Raw genomic sequence first — 23,665 nt, forward strand, 5'->3', positions numbered from 1 at the left:
CATCAATTTGACCATAGTCATCCATCATCACTTTGAAGCTATCATCAATTTTACAATGAAATCCGGTATGTTATTATTTACAATTAGATATGAATGATCATAGAGTTTATCTATTCAATATAGATATAAAGAATTTATGCTAACAAAACTTCTCATTGAATAAATCATTTTTCTTTCATTCTACTTCCTTTTGTTTGAAGCCAAATTAAAGGTTGCATAAAGATTGGTTTGAATATAGCCACTTTCATAAGTCACAACGGAAACATCATCGTTATATTGACTTGAACTATCTTTATCACATATTTTCTTCTTGAAAAGTAGACCCATCACTGTCATGTTTTTTTTCTTCTAACAAATTGGGTCGTTTTTCTTCCTTTCATTTTATTTTTATCGAATTCAACAACATTTAAAGTAAGAAAGATTCCAACCTTTATCGACAATATATACTTAAATCAACTGAAGTATATTCATGGTAATTTTATTTTCTTTATCATGTTAAAGTCATATTTTTTTTTTATATAGGGAAGAAACGAAGGGAGGGAGTTTCGAGTTATTTACTCATTATTTTAATTTCTAAAATGGGAAAGAAAAACCATATTTATTTCTCAGCCATTTTACTTTAATGTTCTGTTTGAATTATTCATACTCAAAGTATATCTACATTTACCTCTTCTTTGTTCCTAAGAGGGATTTTATTTCTTTTTTTTTTTTTTTTTTTTATAAATAATTTGAATAATAGTTTCTAAGACCTGGAAAAATATAATATCTTTCTCATAGTCCAGAAACTACCCATAGACCTTTTCAAATATAATTAATGTTAGTCAAATATTGCTGTTTCCCTCATAGTTGTGCAGACACAGCCAACTTTTGTGCCAAATTAATGTTATTAATTTATTAAAAAACTTATGTTTATTATTTGCTAAATCAATAATATAAATATATAGGGATCTTCTTGAATATAAAAAAAAAAATTAATATTTAAAAAGCTTCAAAAGTACTATGTAAATATTTTTAGAATTTTTCAATTTATAAGAATTTTACTTTTTTAAAAAAAAAAAATTATAGTATTTCTTTGGACCATTTGTTTTGAAACTACCTTTAAATTAGAAATTTGTTAAGGCTTTGGATGGAAATTGAAATCTAAGAAGAATCTGACAGTGTTTGGGTCTCAATTTTCGTTTCAAGTCATAGACACATCATTCTAAATTCTAATTTTCGTATAACGTTCTAAAGGATTTCTATTCTAGGATAACTGTAAGAAGTTTATGAAAAGTGAAAGATATAGAAAGAATGTGAGTATTTTTGAAATAGAAGATCAAGTTAAGTAATTTGCTCGTAACTAATACTTTTGGTTTTGAATTTGATTTAGTCTCTTGAATATGCAACAATTTAATTCTTTTACTTTCAAATTTGGAATAATTGATCCTTAATCTTTTTTAATTAAGTATTTTTTAATTACGCAATAACTTATCTTTGTAGTTTTTAAATACATTGGTCCCTAACTAGAGGCTTTATACTTTTAAATTTATAATAATTTATTTATTACCTAAACTTCATCTAGTAATTTGGTTTCCGTATTTTTAATTTTGTAATAATTTAATCTCCTATCATAGAAGATCTTATTAAAATTAAATATCATTTTTTTATGTAATAACTTAATATTTGTAGTTTTTAAACTCATTAAGTCTTTAATCAATTTATCAATTAACGTATATATATTTAGTAAGAATTTTTCACAATCATTTACAAATTTTAAAATATAAACATTAAATTTTTAATTAATACATGAATTAAATTATTATAAAATAAAGTTTAAAGACGAAATTGTTATTTTTACATAAATTCGTGACCTAAATTATTTTTTAATCTATAATTAATGAATGTAGAAATTGTTGTTGAATAGAAAAGAGAGGCAGCAGAAAATGTGAACTTTCCACATTTCTTTTATGTTCTTTTCACATCATTCCCATAATTAATTATATTTCTTAATTCTTCCTATCTATGAATTTTTAATTCTCAAATTTAGCTTAAAATCAGGATTCCATGTTTTCTCATTAGTTATTTGTTTAACTTAATCCAATGGATTTAAAGTTAAATAAGAGGATAAAGACATCTCATCCTTTGACCTTAATTTAAATAACACATTCATAGTAGAAAAATTTTAGTGCATCATTGCTTTTAAATGTTTTTATATTCAAATTTATGCTTTGTCTTGTGTCCATCACATGACATTAGATGGATTTAATGTGGAAAAAAAAAGGAGCAAACTTTGAATCTTAGAAACATGAAATTGCAAATTTAGTCATGATGTTTGAAGTTCTTTCAATTTTACTATAGAAAAAATATCAAATTATTTACAGAATTAGTAAAAAAAAAAAGAAAAAAAATTGATAGACATTGATAGGCTTCTATCAACGTCTATCAAATAGTATCAATGATAGACTTGTATCAGTTTCTATCACTGATAGGCTTTTATCAGCAGCATCTATAAAATAAGATTAAATTTTGCTATTTAGCATGCATAATTTTCCTTTTTTTTTTTTTTTAAATCCCTCTATTAAATATATGAACTTAAAAAAATAATTAATAAATCTTTAAATTTTCAATTTTGTGTCTAATTGGTCATTGACTCATTCTACCTTTTAAAAAATTTATTGACCTACTAAACACAAAAATAAAAATTTCAGGGTCTTATTTAACATAAAATTCAATTTTACCCTATTTAGAGTGGGCAATTTTTATTTTTATTTTAATATGTTACAAATCTAATATTTTTAGACATATAATCGAAAGCGTACTAACTTTTTAAATATTTTTATTTTTATTTTTTATTATTTTTTTTACAAACATAAAAGTTAGTGGAAATTCATATGAAATGTTTGTAGACATATGAATTATTCCTTTTTTCTTTTTCGATTTATTAATCAAACTTTGATGGAATTTTTAGTAGTTTCTTGTAAGTTTTATGTTAACATCACTCTCAGCAACCATGGGGTGAGGAATAAATAATATTTTTTCTTTAATTAATTTGTATAATTATGAAATCTTCTCACATATAGATAAACTTTAATTTAGTATAAATGTTTTGGTAACTTACAATATTCCATAGTCCATTCAAATTCAGAGATGAGTTTACTTTTCCTTTTTATCATTTATAGGGAAATTCTTATATATTTATATAATAATTATTATTATTATTATTTCTTTTTTTTTGTCTTTGACCAGGAGAGAGGCGGAAAATATTTATTATTGTTATTGGGGTCATTTTAATTTATACCCCTAAACTTTAGTAGTTATATCAATTTAAACTTCAGAGTAATAGTTATATCCATATAAACTCTGAATTTTTGGGTTATATCAATTTAAACCCCAAATTAATAATTTTATCAATTTAAATTTTGAACTTTCTTAAGTATATCAGTTTTTAAACTATAAACTTTCATAATTGTATCAATTTACATATTTTCTTTCAGACTTAGTTTGAAAAATATCAGACAAAATATTTAATTTTTTCAATTAAACTTATGTAAATTTAGAGCTTTAATTGATAAAATTACAAGTCTTACACTATGTTTATCCATATGAAACATAATGAATGGTTTAAAATGATACACGTATGAAAGTTTAGGATTTAAATTGTTACAACTCTTAAAATTTAGGGTTTAAATTGATAATATTATTAGTTTGAGTTTAAATTGATACAATCTACAAAGTTCCGTGTTTAAATTGATACAATCCTCAAAGTTTAGGGGTATAAATTGATATTTGCCCATATTATTATTATTATTATTGAGCCGAGACTTCTTGAATCAAATTGATGCCACGTGGCCTACCAAACTTGTCTTTTTTAAGATTGGAGTTAGGTATTAAACATTTAAAATTTAAATGAAAATTGTTTTAGTACATTGGTGTGTATGTATATATATGTAAAATTACAAGTTTACTTAGAAATTAGATGGTGTCCTAAATTTAAAATGTAACTAATACTTCTTAGAACTTTCAATTTGGTATGTACTATTGCTAAAATTTTAATTTTGTATCTAATTAGTTATTGACTTATTAACCGTTTTTAATTAACAAACTTACTCAACTCAAAAATTTAACTTTAAGTTTAGTTTTTAAAATAATTTAAGAATATACTAAATATAAAATTGAAAGTTTAGAATGTAATTAACTGTATATATTTTTTTTTTCTGGAACAATTGGAGATTGAGGTTATTAAACTACAGATTTTATGGTCACTAACACACTTGTATACCAGTTGAGTTATATTTGCTTTTAACTCAACTGTAAATTTTTTAAGTTTATGAAACTATTATATGCACATTGATTGAATTTTTTTAGACAAATTAAATTAAAAAGAGAAAAAAAAGCAGATGAGAGATAGAGGAATCAACTTTTGTTTCAACCTCAAAGGAAGGAAATGTGATTATTTAGTACTATTATTATTAGTATAAATTAATTAATAATTTATAATAGTTTTTTTTTTTAATTTAATATTTAGAGAGAATAATTTAGACTAATAAATCGAGAATAGGGTTTGCAAAACAGTTCGAGAGGATTAATGAATAAACATTTTCCCACATTTTTGGGTTGAACGAATAAACAAATACCTTTTTTTTTAAGAAATTAAAAATAATACTTTTGAAATAATGAAAATACGTATAAAAGTAGGTTAAGCCCAGCATGTCTTTCGGATCTAATTCAATTTACAATACTTTCCAAAAGTCAACTTTCCCTCTCTTTTGCTTTATTTTCACATTTAGTGTATATATATATATTATAACATTTAAATCTTTAATAAAATTTGTCATATAATCACATGATAATGACAATATTTGATTCTAATGTTTTGTCAGATTCAAAATTAGGAGAATTTATAACTTGTTGCAATGCTTTGATAGAGTAGACTTTCTTGAATTTAGAAGTTTTTTACTCTTGTTAAAATTATTACCAAAATTATAATTGAACGAGATTTACATTACATGTGTGAATTGAAAGTTCGATAAGATTGATTTATTTATTCTATCGTTCATTTACTTTAGGTTAACTTCAATGAATCAAAAATTTTCTTCTATTTCTATAGAAGTTCATTTAACTATAAGGTTAATTTGGTTGAATTTTGACGTGGATCTAATATTTCTATGGAGTAGAATAGAAAGATCAATATTTATTTACAACCTGACAATGAAGACAACAATAATAAAAAAGACACATAGAGTAAATATTGAGACATTTTTTTTTAGTATAAGTACACAATTTTGAAACTAAACAGCTAAGTAAATTAGAATTTTGTTATAGTAAAAGAGAAAGTGCTTTATAAAAATTACTCCAAGTCTGAACAATAAGATTACGAATAATCGATTCTAGCCTTGAAATTTTTTTATTATAAAAATTTGAACTTCCACTATCAAAGGAATGAGTACATACTAATCACTGTTGAACTACGCTTCTATTGATTTTTAACTTCGAAGTTTTGGATATATGTTAATTACGGTTGAGCGATACTAGTCTGAATTCTAACATTAAAATTTTGGGTGGAGATTTTTTTTTTGTTTTTTATAAAAAAATTATTTGGGTTATTGGCCTAACACGAATGCAATGCAGCCAATGAAAAAAAATGTCAATGCCCTAATTGTGATGCATCCAACTTATGCATTGAGGCTGAGTTGGTTCAACTGCAAATTAATAGGACAATCACAAAATTAACAAATAAAATGGTCAAATTTTGTACTAAAAAAATAAATAAAATGGTCAAAATTTTCATTTTTGGTACATCAGTGTGTGAATATTGCATTTTCTTCTTTTATGTTTGTAAAAAAAATAACTTGTTTAATTTTAGTCCATATAAATTCAAATGACTTATTTTGATTTTTGTACTTTCAATAAATATTAAATTTAGTCTATAACAATAGTTTATTATTGATTTTTTTTATTGTTATCTATTTATCTTTCTACTATAAATTTGGATGAAAATAGCATTTTAATTGAAAAAAAAATTCCCAATGTATTTGTCATGTAAATATTTTTAAAAAAATTAATAATGGAAGATCAAAAGGCCAAGGGGCAAATTGCAAATACCAAGAAATTAAATTTCCTAAGAATACATAGACGTTTCGTATTGCTTCCCACTTATAACATAACAGCTTGCAAACCCACCCGATTTCATTTGACTTTCATTTATTTTTTCTATTAAAAAAAAAAAAAGAAAAAAGCAAATTGTCAAAAGGATTTTTGACGTCACCTTACGAACAGCTTCTTATATAACCCTCCTTCTTGTCTCGGTCGCCATTGGAGAGTTTTGGAGCTTAAAAATCTTCAATCATCAATGGAATCCGATTTTCCTCCTCTTTTCCGATGCCCCATTTCCATGGAGCTCATGGAAGATCCGGTCACCGTCTCCACCGGCGTCACCTACGACAGAAAAAGCATCGAAAAGTGGCTCTTCACTTACAACAAAAAAACCTGTCCGGCGACGATGCAGACTCTCTCCGCCGGCGACGAAGACTTCGTCATCACCCCTAATCTCACCCTCAAACGCCTCATTCTCGCTTGGAAAATCACTGATTCTTCCTCGTCGCCGGCGACGGCGCTCGAAGAAGTCCGATCGCTTCTTGCGACTGTTGAGTCTTCTCCGTTCAAGGTTAGTTCATTGAGGAAATTGAGATCGATGATCGAGATGAGCGATGGGATGAAATCGGAATTTATTCGATCAAATGGGATAGGGATTGTTGTTAATGTTGTGATTCAAATTCTCATTGATTGTTCTGATTTCTCGACGTTGGAGACTTGTGAAGAGGCTTTGGGAGTTCTGTGTCAGTTTCCAATTTCAGATGAAGATAAACTGTTCGACGAAATGTCTAAGAGAGAAGAATTGATGAAATCCGTTGCTATTGTTCTACAAAGGGGAAGTGCAGAAGGGCGTTTTTACGCCGTGAAAATCCTTAGAAATATTGCTAAAAACACCAATTATAATTGGGGTTCTGTTATGGAAGAACAGGGTATTGATTTCTTCAAGCCATTGTTGGAGCTTGTATCAGACGAATTTGCCACAAAGGCTAGCTCGTGTGCATTGGATGTAATGATAGAAATTCTAGCATCGTCTAAGAGGAGTCGAGTGAAGGCGATCGAAGCCGGTGCCGTGTGGATTCTGATCGAGCTCTTGCCGGAGTCGGGGCGATCAAAATGCGAGAGAATGCTGCAGATTCTGCAGAGTTTGTGTGAATGTGCAGAAGGGAGATTGGCTTTGGTAGAACATGGGATGGGAATTGCAGCTGTGACGAAGAAGATTTTGAATGTTTCAAATGTAGCAACAAAAATGGGGGTCAAGATTTTGCTTTGGATTAGTAGTTTTCACCCAAGGGAGAGGGTTGTAGAGGAGATGATGGCTTGTGGGGCAGTGAAGAAGCTGCTGATGATATTACACATGGACAGTGTCGGTGTCGGTGACGGTGGCCGGAGCTCGACGAAGGAGAAGGTGATCAAGATTTTGAAGATGCATGGGAATTCATGGAGGCGTAGTCCTTGTTTTCCTAGTGAGTTGAAGAATTATTTGAAGTTTGTGAATGATGATTGATATTGTTCTTCTTAAACAAAGCAACATATACTATAGGGAAAAGAAAATAATGGTATTTGTGTCACATTTTTGCTCAATGTTAATTGGGTTTTGGAAATATATAGGGTTTTTTTTCTCATTATATATGATGATTGATTTTTGTTTTTGAGTTACTTGATGAGTTTTGTATGTGTTTTGAGAATGGCTTGAATTCATCTTCTTTTTTCTCATTAGATCAAAGTTTACAATTGTGGTGGATTTTTTGTGCTAACTATGAACTAATTTGAGGGTGTTGTTTTTCCAATCTTCTTTTAGTAAACTTACAAGTTTAATTCTAAATTTTTAAGCTATTAATTTTGAATTTTGTGTTGGATTGGTATTCAATATATAGGCATTTTTTTTTTAAAATAGAATTAAAAGAGACAAAATTGAAAATTGAAAATTGAAGTTCTATTAAACATAAAATTCAATAGATTAATTTTTTTTTAAAAAAAATAATACTAATAGGTTTAGGACTTATTAAACATTTTAAAGTTGATATCTTTGGAAAATTAGGAAATTAATTAGAGCTATTACACACTGGTTTAAAATTTATTGCCAACTAACTTCCAACTTAATTTGTAATCAAACTTTTTCTTCAATTTTTTTAACTCATTATTGAGTTTTTAAAATTATTTATTTAATTATTAAAGAGCTTTTGTGGAACCTTCAAAATTTGAATTCAAATATCTCTATCTCTTCATTTTTAAGATTGGATAGTGAATGAAAAATCACCTCCACTTCAATTTATGTCTAAGAGATTGATTTAAACATAACTTAACTGATTAAGACATATACCGATTGATTAAAATATATGTATATAGCAAGAGATCAAAGATTTAAATCCAACTATCTTTATTGAGCTCAAAAAGAAAAAAAAAAATCAATCACATTTATCATGACACATTATCTTATAATTACAATTTCTAATAATATACTAAAGTAGATAAGTTTTCTATCTCTAGTTTAGTCAAGGTTATTTCTCTTTCTTCTGACTAAATGATGTAATACATAGTAGGTTAAATTAGAAAGTTAGTCCTTGAATAAGAACATATTGCTTCAAAATTTCGAATACCTTAACTTTAAAAAATATTTAACAAATCTAGAAAATTTCAATATTTCATTTAACAAGTGTTTTAGAAAATTTACATACCTATTAAATATAAAACTGAATTCTCTAAAAGAATTATGGTGGGAAAGATAATAAAATTTTATTTCTAGACACCTTAGATTTCATTTACATTTTTAAAAGTTGAATTTTGAACAATTAATTACAAATGAGAACCTTGGAGTCTACAGTAATTACGCCGTTGAATGTTCAAAATCAGAAGTGGTATATTTTGATTTTGACTAACAAACATCTTATATTGTGCAAATTCAACAAATAAGCTTAAAAAAAACAAAAAATTCAAACCAGCAGAGATTTGGTGGGGTATTTTTTTCATTATGATTTCTGTTTGCCTTATTGGAAACTTTTGCATAAACAGAACCAATGCACTCCATTATTCTCCACTTTTTACAGTTGAATTTTTTGGTTGGGTCCATCTTTTTATGCAATTCTACTCATTTTATCTCCAAAAATAGTCAAACCCCACTTGAGCTAATTATTTAAAATCTGTTTCCAAAGGTTCTTTTTTTCTTTTTTCTTTTTTTTTTTCTCATTTTCTTTTGTACGCATAATCCAAATGCTTATATTGGAAGCAAGAACAAAGTGCACATTAGCATTAATTACCCTCCCAACCCAACCCATTTTATTCAAGCTCCTTGGAATCAATTTATGCTAATTTTTCTTTTCTTTAAAAAGAACCTTAACTTTGTTAAGAATTAATTACTCATATCCTTGCAAAAGATACAATAATACCCGTGAACTTTCATGAATATTTCAATACTAGACAAATAGAAAACTATCAATATTTGGATTAATATTAGGCCTTAGGATGGATGTGGCAACAACAAAAAACGGATTGGCAATATTGAGGTCCCAATTTTCATCCAACATTCTAATAAATTTCTGTTATTTTGTAATGTTAATGAAAGGTTAAGAGCAATATTGGAATATTTTTTAATATGTTATTTGACACTTCGAATGATCAAGCACGTTAGTGTATTTATAGCATTTACAATTTTGGTTCTAAGATTTAGAAGGGTACCCATATATAAACTATCTAATTCTACCGACACTTTTGAATTTGTATTACTTAGCATTCCTCTCTAATAGTAAAACTGATCACCCCCTCTATTAGTAAACATAGATAACACACTGTTAGCGAACTATGTAAATCTTGAATTATCCACCATTTACCTTTTCTATTTTTCTTCGATTGTCAATTTCATAAATAGTAATATTACAACTTTTTAACAAAAATTAATTAAGAATATTTTTTAAATAAAGAACAAAGTTTATGGTTTTTTTTCTTTTTAAATTTCACCATTAATTCAATACGAAAATCACGAGTGGGCAATAAAATAAAAGGACGACTATATTTAAATTGTTTGGTGAAAATTTGAGTTGGTCATGACTACAAGTTCAGAGACTATAGTTTTATAAAGGGTGTCTTGCTAAGTAAATAACAGCACTTTGATCCTAAAAGATTTTAGAAAATCCTAACATCAATATTATTTTATCAGAGTTATGGTCTCCAATATAATACGTCTCTGCAATCTCTTACTCTTAGTTTTCATTTATGCACAGATTCATTCATAATTCTTCTTCAATAAGAAGGTAACTTGTTTTTGAATAATTATGAATTAACACCTTTCTTAGACAAGAAGTTACTTGGAGTTATTATTTGAAACTACCATCAATGAAGAGGTATGTGGGACATGCCATTAACCTTACTTAATAGAGAGGTTGGAAGTTGGTTGCAGATAGAAGATGAGGACTTTGAATTGGTTTTTGGGCCAAAAAGAGGGGGGGGGGGGGGGGGGGGGAAGTCTTTGTGATGAGGTTTGGCTGAATATTATTTCTTACCAAACTGTGAGTTCTAATTGTATGGCTCCAAATTCTACCCTTCATGATGGCAGTTGGTTTCCACAAATATAGTTTCATCGTTTCATAACTTAAAAGCTTATTGACAAATATTTTAAAGCAATCATCTTTTCAATGATGCACGCCACATTCGTAGGTATTTGTTTTTTATTTTTTAAAATCAAGTTTATATATTTGAAAGTGAATTACCATCGTCATTAAAAGTAACTTACTTATCATAATTCGGCTAGGTAAAGTATATGTCCTCAGTCGAATCCTTCTACCCCACTTGTTGAATGTATAATAATAATAATAATAATAATAAATTACAAAATAAATTAAATATTGAGATATCTATGATGAACATGTAGTTGGGTTGGGTACGATCCTCCCATATACTTTCAAAATTAGTGAAGAACCATTATTCAAGTATTAGTTTCATGCGTATTAATTCTTTTTTTTTTTTCCTCCACAGAAATTAATATAATCTAGAACATTCAAACCAAATTAGATGACCAAATAGTAAATCACCTAACACAAATAAAAAGTTCAAAATATATATATATATATATATAGATGATAATAATAAATTATTCAAATTTAATAACTATAGTCGTAGACTATAGGCTTTTCTGTCTAGTGAATAAAAAATTAGGCTAATTGCAATAGTTAGTACTTTTAAGGCTAATAATTAAATATATAGCATTTCAAAAGAATTGCAAATATAAAAAAATCTATCAGTAATATACTATCGCTGATAGACTTCTACAAACAATATAATCTACCACTGATACTCTTATTAGCGAAGAATTAGATCTAAAGGTTTCTATATCTACAAAAAAAAATTTGCATTGCGCTATCTATTAACACAATGGGCCTCGTTGCTACTAACACATAAATTTAAGTTTCTAAAAGAATAAAATTACTGATTAAAAGAAACTGACTTTTTCATATCCAACTTGAGTCGGTTAAATGGTCGGCATCTGTGAACCTAAACTAAACATAACTCTAAATCAACTAGAGTTGAAAATTTCACCAGTGACAAAGTTGGATCTCAACTTTCCATTAGTCAATTCATGTTCTCCTTTTTCTCTCTTTCAAATTGAATGGTCCAAATGGGCAACCTTATCTTGGCAATAGATAGTTTAAAACCCCAATAGACAAAAATCAGAACAAAACCAAACCTGATGGTTTTTTACCCAAACCCTCTACTTCTTCATTGCCAATCATCCTCCTACATGCTGCAAACAGTTTCTTCCTTATGTTCAACAAGGCATAATATCCCTTACCAACCCACTCCAAAACCCAGTCTCAAATTCAACCAAAAACCAAATCCCATCTTTCCCCTTTTACAGAAAAGCACAAAATGGACACAATTGACAGATTTTCAGCAACTTCATGCACAAATGGTAGTTACAGGCTTCATCCACCATAAGCCATCACTTAACAAGCTCATTGCCCATATCCTCTCAATGGGCTCGCTTGGCGTTGTCTATGCTTATTCAGTTTTTGCTCACACTCAAGAGTTAGATATACTTACTTGGAACACCATGTTGAGAGGCTTTGTGAATTCCAACATGCCGAGAAGGGCGCTCCAAAGTTATATTGAGATGCTTGAACGGTCGAGGAATATTCCTGATAGATTTACATTTCCTTCTCTGCTAAAGGGTTGCGCCCTTTTATTGGAATTCAAAGTTGGGAAGATTCTACATGGCCAAGTCATCAAGTATATGCTTGATTCAGACCTGTACATAGAAACCACATTGTTAAATATGTATGCAGCCTGTGGGGATTTAAACTCTGCGAGGTTCCTGTTCGAGAAAATGGGCCATAGAAACAAAGTGGTGTGGACTTCGATGATTAGTGGTTATACGAAAAACAATTGTCCTAATGAGGCTTTGCTTCTGTACGAGAAAATGGAGGAAGATGGGTTTTGCCCTGATGAAGTTACCATGGCGACACTCGTATCAGCTTGTGCTGAAATGAAAGATTTGGGTGTTGGAATGAAGCTGCATTCTCGCATTCGTGAGATGGGTATGAAGATTTGTGCTGTTCTAGGGAGTGCTTTGGTTGATATGTATGCTAAATGTGGGGATCTAAAAACTGCAAGGCAAGTGTTTGATCATTTGTCTGAGAGAGATGTATATGCTTGGTCGGCTTTGATTTTTGGTTATGTCAAAAACAACAAAAGCACAAAGGCGTTACACTTATTCAGAGAAATGTCTGCTGGCTCAAACATGCTTCCGAATGAAGTCACGATTCTAGCCGTCGTTTCGGCCTGTGCTCAACTGGGTGACTTAGAAACAGGGAGGTGGGTTCACGACTATATTGTCAGGACTCAACAGGATCATTCTGTTAGTTTGAGTAACTCATTGATTGACATGTTTTCAAAGTGTGGAGACATAGATGCTGCTGAAAGAATCTTTGATGGCATGTCGAAAAGAGATTTGATCTCTTGGAATTCTATGGTGAATGGTTTTGCTCTACATGGCCTTGGCAGGGAGGCTCTCACTCAGTTCCATCTAATGCAGACAACAGACTTGCAGCCAGACGAAATAACTTTCATCGGGGTACTGACTGCCTGCAGCCACGCAGGATTAGTTCAAGAGGGCAAGAAGCTATTCCATGAAATGGAAGCATTATATGGAATCAGACCTAAGTTGGAGCACTATGGGTGTATGATAGATCTTTTATGTAGAGCAGGACTTCTGGCAGAAGCTCGGAAATTTATACAAGTAATGCCTTTACAGCCAAATGGTGCAATATGGGGCTCTATGCTTGGCGCTTGCAGAGTATATAACAATCTTGAGCTGGGAGAGGAAGCTGCAAGATGTCTGCTAGAACTCGAACCAAAAAATGATGGAGTTTACATTTTGCTCTCTAACATTTATGCAAGAAGGCAACTGTGGAATGAAGTGAAAAAAGTTAGAGAATTAATGAATGAGAAAGGAATTCAGAAAACACCTGGTTGCAGTTCAGTTGTCATCGATAACGCCACCCATTCATTTCTGGCTGGAGATTGTTCTCACCCAGAAACAACTGAAATATTTATAATGCTTCGACAAGTTAAAGAGAAGCTGAAGCTGGCAGGCTATGTTGCAGATATCTCGGAAGTATTACTCAATATTGATGATAATAAGAAGGAAGAATCAGTTCTTCAACATAGTGAAAAACTAGCTTTATGTTATGGCTTATTGAAATCTAAGATAGGGGGAAGAATTGTTATCCTGAAGAACCTTAGGGTCTGTTCAGACTGTCATACTTTAATAAAACTAGTCTCAAAGATTTACCAAAGGCAGATAATAGTAAGGGATCGAAACCGTTTCCACCACTTCAGAGATGGATTCTGTTCTTGCAGAGATTATTGGTGACGCGTGTATGTACCTACGTATGGCACTGAAGAAAAAATTGAATGATATTCACCTATCACAGCCTCAGAAATAGTGGAAGATGGGGTTAGGAAATGAGATTTCCTTCTTTCCTGCATACATAAAAAATAGGTTCACAAGAAATAACAAAGAACAGTGTAGAATAAACTAAATCTATTACTGATTCCTCATGAGTACTTTATTTTACATATGCTCGGTGCTTGTAGAATAAATTAGATCTACTACTCATTCCTCATACTGGAAGGCTTATTTCCAACAGTTACCCACCCACCATAAATAGACCTAAACAACTAGCCAAGTACAAAGAACAGTGTACTAAGATTTGTTTATCGAGTAAGTACTAGAGCTTTGAAATGGCTGAAGCAGGCAAGCTGGGTCTTGCAGGGAGCTTTAGGTCTTCCCACTCTTCGTCTTCAATCCTAGAGAAGTACCTCTCGACCATAGCATCAGTGACAAGCCCCAGATTAGAGGGTTCCCACTAAAGAAAGAGTTGGAGGAAAAAGAAATAATTAAAAAAAAAAAAAAAAAAAAAAACAGAGGAAAAATAAGAAAAAAGATGAGAGAAAGGATGCATCAACTTTTAAAAATGCACATCTGAGCATCACAAATAACATGCAAGAGATTTCGGAGACGTAAGATGTCTAAACTTGTGTACCTTTGGGTTCCGATCTTTGTCCAACAGTATAGCTCGGCAACCCTGCATATAATGAAATGGCATTATGATCTATAATAATAGAAATGTCAAAATTGTGGGGATAAAACAGTCCAAGCCAGTGGAACACCTCAACGAAATCTTTGCTGACTTCCCCCCGCAGGACATGACAAACCATTCTATACTCACGAATGAGACACTGACCAATACCTTGAAGTCTACCTTCTCTAATCTGTCAATTCAGAAAGAGACCATTATTAAGTACGTTAATGTACATTTTAAAATTTTCACAAAATTGACAGTAGTTTAATTTGAGCTCTTAGCAAAGACTAGGACCCTTTCTTTGGACATTTACTTTCTCTTCACATTGTGGGTGCTCACTTCATTTAAATCTTATTCTGTCACAGTATCGAAGATGAGGCAAAAGTGCATTTTTATCAACATCACGAAGCCTCCTTTGAAAGTTTTGGGGGAAGAAAAGGATAATGTTCAAGAGAAATGAAAGATCACATGATTCTGGGCAGCTAGTTCTCCTTGTTGCTTTCACTGGAACGCTATAGCTAAATCTTCTCAAAACTACTCAATTAATTGTGCCAACTGGAATGCTTTTGCACTCCCCACTTGGCATTCTGCCTTCAAGGATTCCCCATTGTCCCCCATACTTAAACATCTCTCTAATATTTTCTAATTTTACCTAGAGAGAGAGAGAGAGAGAGGAGGCATGAATCTGTGATTCAAAATGACGAAGTTACCTAACAAGCGTTTTCTTCAAAACAATGTGACAACAGTTGCATGTGCACGTGTAAAAAAGAATCTCAATAACTAAAATTGTCAATCATCAAAATTCATTTAGTCCTTGAAAGAAAGGGACTGATGGAAACTAGGAGGGTCACACACCGATCTCAAAGAGATTTTGAGACTTGTTGGTGATGCCTTCTTCAAGTCCTGAATTGTCGAAGTGATCCAATCATCTTTCCTTTTCAGTGCCTCCTCCTCCTACAAGAGCAGATCATCAGAGTACAATTAGTTAAATGAAACGAACCCTCCTATGACCATGATCATACAATATCCAATGAACTACAAGAAAAACAAGACAACGAGAGAGTCAAATTATAAAGAACACATGCGCAAGAAGATATTCTGTTATCCACATCAGCTTACAAGAGCAGCCAAAATGTCTTCAACTGTTCTTCGAGAGAAGCACTTGTCAATAACATCCAACCTGTCACAAGATGGAAGTTAAGTTTGTTTGAAAATGAAGCATTTGCTTTTAAATTGAACTTCTAAATCTATCAAATTTTTACAGGCCGGAAAGATAAAGATACACAATATATTACAATAACAGTGTGAAGGGGTTGACTATTTCTAGGTGGATAATTATTAAAAGAAAGAAGCGTATAAAATACTCTTTTCAAATTTATACAAATAAATATTGTAATAGTAAGAACTCAATTGGACATAACTCAACTCAATGGGGTTTTTGATAAGAAGCCATATAAATACCCAAAATGAGAAAATCACTGACAATAAGAGTGCACAAAGAAAAATTGTTACTAGTGCATAAAGGAAAAACAATAAATCAAATATGAAGTCACACCGGTGATAAACACTTTGCTCTTTAAGAATTGGTCTTTGGGAGAATTCATCGATAATAGATGAAATGATGCTTGGTTGACTTGTATCTGCTCTGCAAAGTGCTTCCTCTAAGTCCGTCAACCTCTGGTCATTGATAGAAGAAACAAAAATGAAGAGAATAATGGAAGTTAGAGATTAAGTTACAACACAAGATGTAGGGTACTGAGACAAACAAAACAAAAAAACAAAAAGTTTTTAGTGAATCGCACATTGCAGGGTTTAGATAATCAACGTCCACTACTCACAACAAAAATAAAAGTTCAAGAATTTAGACTTCCACAAAAGTGAAATTTCTAGAACACAAATGTTCTTATTCAATGTCTTCAAGATTGCAACGGAGAATTCCTTATGTGTAGTTGTCCCCTTCTTGTTGTGTTATGTGTTTGAATGCTGAATCTCCTAGCCAACCTTTCATGCATTTTCCATTTGCATCTCAGTTTTGGTTCTCTATTTAGGAAGCTTTTGGTTGGTTTGTGTTGTTTCCTAATTCTATATATGATCTCCTTACGTCTGTCTTGGCCAGTCACCGTTTGGTGGTTTGAGGAAGACTTTGTGGTTGCCAATTGGCTGTGCATTCTTCTTTAGGGTGAACGAAATGGCCACATTTTCAGGGAGGTTTTCTCTTCTTTTGATCATTTTATGGATATGGTTCTTTCTACTACTTTCTTTTGGTGTAAAAATGAACACCACTTTGCTCTTTATAGCTCATCTTTTTTCATTTCCAATTGGACATTTTTCTTTCAATTCATCAATAAGGTGTTTTGGAGTTTTACTCCTTTATTTCATCTGTCAATGAAACTGTTTCATCTTTCAAAAGGTTATTCAACGTCTTCAAAGAACTTAACAGTTAGAACTACAATCTCATCAGAAGAGCAAGTGGACAATCCAAATGATTTAATTTAATTGAGAATATAACAAATTCAAGTTATGAAGAATCTTTAACATTTTTTGCCGGTGGAATTAGGATAACTGAACCAAGCATTCGACTCAAAAACATCAAAATTGCAAATTCCTTGGCACTCATAAAAGGAAAAAAAAAATTGAAGAGAAGACCTAAAAACATAAACTCAAAAAAAGATATAACCATGGGTATCCAATTGTCATATTTATACCTCAACTACTGTTAGGAGACAACCACTTATCCTATGACATATGTTGTCAAGAAACTTACACAATATTATATTTTTCGTATTTGAAACAATTCTTCACCTAACCACGGAATATCTTTCTTTTTGGTACTCAACATTAGGGGCCGTTTGGAGCACCAACTTGAAGTTGGTGGAATGAGTTATTATAGCCCACTCTTTATTTAGAGCACCAAATATAATAGTGGTGATTACAACTATTTATAACCTATAATTAAGTATACTAAATACTATTTCAAAATCCTCTTTACTATAGTATTTGTTATTTCTCACTCATCTTTCTTTTCTTCTTTGCTACAGTGTTCATTATTTCCTACCCAAACAAAAATAGTTTACCAGAGTATCACCAGACTAAAAAAGTTTACACCCCAACATAAACTATTATAACCCACTTACTATTACACGCAACCAACTCACGGTCCCAAATGCCCTCTTACGCATCATAGAAATTTAGGAGGCAGTATACCTTTGAAGAGACAAAGTGAGTAGCAAGGCCACACGCGAGCATTTCAGCACCATCCAACCTCGCACCTGTTAGGCCAACATATTCGCCTGCAAAAGGTTTGCCAAAATAATAAGACTTAATGCATAGATTACCTCGTAGCACAATGAATTTTCACAACATTAATCGATAGATGAGAAACATTTTTATGATATGGCGAAGAATTGGAAATAAGGAGGCACTCTGCTCTCTGGTTGAGCTGCTTTGAGCTTCCAATAATGGCAATTTCTCTTTCGCATAATGGATCATAAAAAAATATATCTTTTCCAATATTTGTTGATCATGAGGAAATATTTAAGTCAGTAATCCTCATGGTAGATTGGAAGTACATAGCTAAACACTTGCAGAGCTTTCAATTCGAGAGTTACTGCATTTTTAAGGTTTGAGAGGGATGATACTGATTCTCCAGTACTTGACTTTCAACTTGAGCCAACCAGACTGTGCTTCAGCATGAGTGCAATGAAGCGATAAACTTTGACCCCTGGGTCAGACCCAAGTTCAAAAAGGTTCACTTCACAAGATTCATGCAATAGGAAGCCCGGGTCAAGAAAGTAGACATTTGCAGGGGTGGGCCTCAGTTGAAGTTATTGGACCTTTATCTCTCCACTAGCCTTAGCACGAAGATAAAAGAAAGAAGTCTTGAGATTTGTTCTGATCTGATCACACATGAACCATATTTGGATTCTGATTTGAGCCTACAAGTTTGAAGGATCAATAACCATTCTGATTTGAACCTACTCTGTTCACTTCGCTAATGAAGGGCCTCTTAGTTGAAACTAGAAAAATTAGCCACGGAGTGATTATTGCCGGCTCAACTAGTTGCTGCGGAACTGTTTCAAGTATCCCTTAGATACCATTCACGTGAACATACCTATCATGGTAGGCCTCACTAGGAATGCTATAGGGATCCTAGCTCAGGAACGACATTGTTCCATCAATGAGCATGGATCTCTATGAACAATATGAATCAAAGTTTGAGGGGAAGGAGGAATCTTCAAGCCCTAGAACCCTAAGGATTCATATAAGGCGGATAAATAAGCATGGCCAAGGCTCAACTTCTACATGTCAAGAAACTTCACTTGGAAAACATATTTTCTATAATTGATGGATCTTTTTCTAGAGAAGCTATCATTGATAATGATCTTTATGAGCAATATTCGTTAATGTTTTAAAAGGTGGATGAGGATCACAATGGATGACCTAAAATTTGGAGGGCGGGGTGATGAACATTTCCCTACTTTTTGAAATTGAGGTTTTTAGACCTTTTGCCGATGTCATATTTAGGTGAAATCCTTAGGGTCTGCACGTAGATTTGCCTCTCGCTCTACAAGACAAAACCATCGAGATCAAAACTTGCATGCACAACAGAGAGAGATCGAAAACCCACGAAGAAGAAGACCGTTTGTAACACAAGCCCACAAAGAAGAACCCACGGAGCGTACCAGGGAGGGGAGGGAAGAAAAGAAAGAGAAAATCAGAGGTAAGTGAGATGAGATGAGATCGACAAGGAAAAGGAAGAAGAGAGAGAGAGAGAGAGGAAGGAAGAGGGAAAAGGAAATTAAGGGTAATTTTATAAACTTGGCTGATGGATGCAAGCAAGAGGGGAAAAATCTTATGTTCCAAAAAGTGGGGCAAGAACCATATTGAGCTTCGGGATTGAGTCTTTTATACAATTATCTCAATCCTCAGCCCTTGGAACCTCAAGGATTTTTATATTTCAGGTGGTTCAATCAAGAAGTCATAGGAAACCATCCCTAAGAATCAGGCATTCAATTAAAACAGTGCACTAGAATTGTCTGTCTCCATGCTGAAATCAACTGGAGGCTCGAAAGATAATAGCTAGGGTGAAAAATGATTTCTTCTCTACACCATAATTGAAACAGAAAAATAGCTAATGGTCTCTGAGCGGAACCAGGGATCAATTTGATTTCAGATACTGAGGCAACTCAACTGATGCCTCTATCGAGGTTACTGATCAATGCCTACTTGCTAATAAATCTGTCCCTCCATCCTCTCCCCACTTCTAACTTCAAGTTGACAAAGGGTTACTTTATTGCTGGATCATTCTAATCACGTCACCAAACTATAATTGAAATGAATCACATGAGGAGAGTGAAGACACAATGCAACTTGATTCAACTGTACTAAGCCACGAGCTCATCCAAGGAGAAGGCTTGCTTTATTTGGTTAGTAAATAGTCCATAGTATATGCTTGATGTGCATGTCAACTAATGCTCAATATATAAAAAACATACACGAACACAAGGAGTATAGGTTAAGATAATTAGTTATACCAAAAAACCCCGGAAGTCTTGACAAGTAATAAGAAGCACCAACATCTGGGAAGAGTCCTAAAGCAGTTTCAGGCATTGCAAACACCTGCAATAAATTGTCATATTAATGTATTCCTTTTTCTTATTGATTGTAAAAATTGGCAGAAACAGAAACTACAGAATAACAGAAGGAATAGATTAGAAAGATAATTCGACATCCTGATATAACAAATACAACCAAACCATCCAAACCTCTCTTCCAAGCATTCTACACATCTTCAAAGGCTCATCTTTTAGTCTCAACCACAAAATTCATAAAAGAGCTAAATTTTGTGTGTGTGCATGTGTGTGTTGGGGAGGGAGGGGAGCGTGGAAGATGAACAACCTACATCCATATTCTAAATTTGAACTCTAAACACATGGACACTATATCAATAATTGATGGACCAAAATTCAGAGTTGTACAGTATACCGATTTCTCTGTCGCAACACGGAATCTACCATGTATTGAAACACCGGCACCTCCTCCCATGACAATACCGTTCAGGAGAGAAACCTTGAAAATATTCAAGCAATCACTGAAAGTTAAATACAATATCAAGTAAAAGTCACCATAGACTAAAATGACTTGAACCTAGCACAACCAAAATTACCTGTGGCTTGCTGAAAGTTGCTATCAAATAATCTAAGATGAACTCTTTCCAGAAGAAACAAGCACCTCTTCTCCAATCACCTAACTCACACAAACCAGGATTATGATTAGCTACATATTAAATGCTTTTGCATATTATCATGTTAACTTCTGTACAGCACTCCTAGACTGGATAACAGGCTAACTGTAAACACCTCAGATAGCAAGCAGGTAAGATGTAAAATCTCAAATCTCAAGCATCAATTAGATGCTCAGGTTTAATTGACACTGTGAGTTCTGCAATAAAATAAACTTACCCTGTTTAATGTCATGAACTACAGCTGACACATCACCTCCAGCACAAAATGCTCTTCCTTTCCCCTACTAACACATATAAGATACTCAACTAGTTCACAAATTATTCATTATCAATAAAAATTTATATAAATAGATTATTATCGGTAAAAATCATAGAAAGAGGGAAAAAAGTAAAATGTAACTGCGATCAAATACTTCATAGAAAACAGAACAATGCTCAAGCGCTTGATATTGCCATTTACATCAGGAGCCCTCATTATACTTTGTAATTAACAACATTTCTTGTATTAATTTATCACTATACAGACTCATCATAAACCAACTCATAAACTAGAATGGAATTCATCAAATCAACATTCTCATTCTTACCAACAAAGGCGGGATGCCAAAAAACGCAAAGAAAATCCACAAAAATGATAACAAGAAGGGAAATTTGACTGTTTTGGGACCGGATTGACATGCTATGTTGGCTAAATTTGGGTGATCTAATAACAAAATTTTTGGTAATTGTATTACTTGGTCTAGATATAAAATACAAATATCACCATTTGGATGAAATTAGAACTTTACAAAACTAAGTATGAAGATAAAATTGACTAATTTGTGAAACAATGAATTTTTAATGAATAATAAATATTATTAAAAGAAAATTGCGGGCTCTTGTCATCCAGATAGTTCGATATGGCCTGGTTAATGCTTAATGGACAATGACTGTCTAGCCTTGTAAGAGGGAATGTAGCATGGTGTGGATCCAAGTGTCATGAAATATTTTCCAGGTAGATAATAGGTTAATGCCATTTCGATGGAGGCAGTAGGTGAAGTGGTGAACAATCAGATAGATGGACACGAAATCAATATATAAAAGTTATTGTTGAAGTGAAATACCTTGACAACCACAAGTTTCACATTGGGATCTGCATCATAGGCAACAAAGAGTTCCAATAGCCGGGAAACCTGGATTGAAAGATGAAGAAAAACACTAGTTAGAGCGTTTATCAAGTTCCTCAGCTATGAAACTCTTTTGCTTCGTAAATTCTACCAAAATCTTAAACAACGATAGGCATCAAGCTAGATAAATTTGACACTATGACACATAATGCTCGTAAATAACAAGATGAAGAGTTCTTGAGCACAAGAATTTGGTGCTTATGGAACATAAAAAGTTAACTTAACATCAGCAAGGATCAGATAGTTCAAAAGTTGCTAATCCATGGCGGGAAACAACAAATATATCACCATGTTCTCAAACTTAAACAAAATTCACGTCATTACTTGAAATAACATTATTCTTTGTCTTATCCATATATACTCCGTGAGAACGCATATTGAATACTTCAATTTCGTAGCATTATATATAAAATATATTTACTCAAAGAACACACAACAGAAAAAGCTGCAAGTAGAACAGAAAACCACAAGACTGGGCTTTAAATGGAGCAATCACAAGCCTCACCATTGTGGATGAAAGAGCATTCAACTGCTTGGTTCGGTTTAAAGTCAATAATCTCACAAACCGCTTCTCTTCCACTAAAACCTGTTGCAAAGAAAATTATCAACTGAAACATGTAAGACAGCAACTCTCTCTCCATTTCTCATAAGAATCAGCAACAGCTAAATTTAACCTGTACGTGCACAGAAAGCAAAATTAAGCTAATAAGCACCGTATTTTTTGCGGCAATCCAAAATTCTCAGAAAAGAAAATTTCATTATTTATTACCTCCTTTACTTACAGCTAACTTAACAAAGATAAACAACAAAATAAAAAGAACTTTATCGTGATTAAATGGCTATGATGAGTTATCACCTGCTTTATAAGAAATCTCTCGTCACTCAAAAGCTAATGAAATGAAAATCGTAGCAAATTCCGAAATGGATCTTGCAAGCTTCATAAGCATGGAAATTGTTTCATCTGTATAAAAGCACGAGAGAGTGAGAGAGAGAACCTGATCTTCATCAATTCCGGTAGAATCGAAGGATGCCATTGCTAGCAAATCGTCTCGTTCAATGAAGTGAAATAGAAAACAGAGTTTGTGTGGAAGCCAAATAGCTTACGGTTCAGCTACCGGACCCAGGCTTTACAGCTTTACGTTTTTCTCTTCCAAACGTGGGTTACGCGGAAGGGAGATGACATTGAAACTACATGTCGTTTTAGAGTGTAGTAAAACGACATGTAGCTTTGATCTTTTAGATAAATCGTACACGACACGTAGACCTGAATTCGGATGAAGTTGAGTCGTCATCCCCTTGAAACGGCATCGTTTAAGCGCATTGCACAATTCGCCTGCCACTCCAGCGGTGTTGAGAAAATTAAAAACCGACAACCCACAAATTCGAACTAATCTTTATAGTTTATCCACAAAAACAAAAATAATTTTAAAAAAATTAAACTAACTCAAATCATAGAGAATTAATTTTTCTTTCTCACATGCTCAATCCAAATTCAGACTAAAATGGCATATACTTTCGACTAACTAATTTTTTTTAGTTGTTAACCTCAATAGTCATTTTCACCATTTCTATATTTAACCCAAATTAATTTTAGTTTCAAATCTAAATTG

General features: G+C 32.2%; 2 protein-coding genes and 1 pseudogene across 4 annotated transcripts; 2 read left to right on the plus strand and 1 right to left on the minus strand.

Moving 5' to 3' along the window:
* The first annotated feature begins 6,176 nt into the window (after nucleotides 1–6,176).
* On the plus strand, nucleotides 6,177–7,728 carry LOC120088997 (E3 ubiquitin-protein ligase PUB23-like). The gene has a single exon (XM_039046437.2). It carries the CDS (start codon nucleotides 6,329–6,331, stop codon nucleotides 7,574–7,576), a length of 1,248 nt encoding a protein of 415 aa, XP_038902365.1. The 5' UTR covers nucleotides 6,177–6,328; the 3' UTR covers nucleotides 7,577–7,728.
* Nucleotides 7,729–11,749: 4,021 nt separating this feature from the next.
* LOC120092163 (pentatricopeptide repeat-containing protein At1g08070, chloroplastic pseudogene) lies at nucleotides 11,750–14,139 on the plus strand (annotated as a pseudogene). The gene has a single exon (XR_016529530.1). The product of XR_016529530.1 is annotated as a pentatricopeptide repeat-containing protein At1g08070, chloroplastic pseudogene (transcript).
* LOC120085386 (3-hydroxyisobutyryl-CoA hydrolase 1-like) lies at nucleotides 14,090–23,272 on the minus strand. Of its 2 annotated transcripts, none has more exons than XM_039041342.2 (14): nucleotides 23,051–23,272; nucleotides 22,561–22,641; nucleotides 21,993–22,061; nucleotides 21,107–21,170; nucleotides 20,812–20,891; nucleotides 20,631–20,714; nucleotides 20,180–20,264; nucleotides 17,850–17,935; nucleotides 16,201–16,322; nucleotides 15,765–15,825; nucleotides 15,501–15,599; nucleotides 14,734–14,835; nucleotides 14,607–14,648; nucleotides 14,090–14,429 (listed from the first exon to the last, which is right to left on the minus strand). In XM_039041342.2, the coding sequence occupies exons 1-14, from the start codon at nucleotides 23,087–23,089 to the stop codon at nucleotides 14,292–14,294; spliced, it is 1,152 nt and encodes a 383-aa protein (XP_038897270.1). In that variant the 5' UTR covers nucleotides 23,090–23,272; the 3' UTR covers nucleotides 14,090–14,291. The 2 variants fall into 2 exon arrangements, with proteins under 2 accessions (XP_038897270.1, XP_038897276.1); XM_039041348.1 differs by having other exon boundaries at nucleotides 22,561–22,729; nucleotides 23,051–23,194.
* Nucleotides 23,273–23,665: the final 393 nt, after the last annotated feature.

The sequence above is a fragment of the Benincasa hispida genome, chromosome 1 (genome assembly GCF_027475165.1).
Source record: "Benincasa hispida cultivar pf3 chromosome 1, pf3_genome.v1.1, whole genome shotgun sequence".
Lineage (NCBI taxonomy): Eukaryota > Viridiplantae > Streptophyta > Magnoliopsida > Cucurbitales > Cucurbitaceae > Benincasa > Benincasa hispida.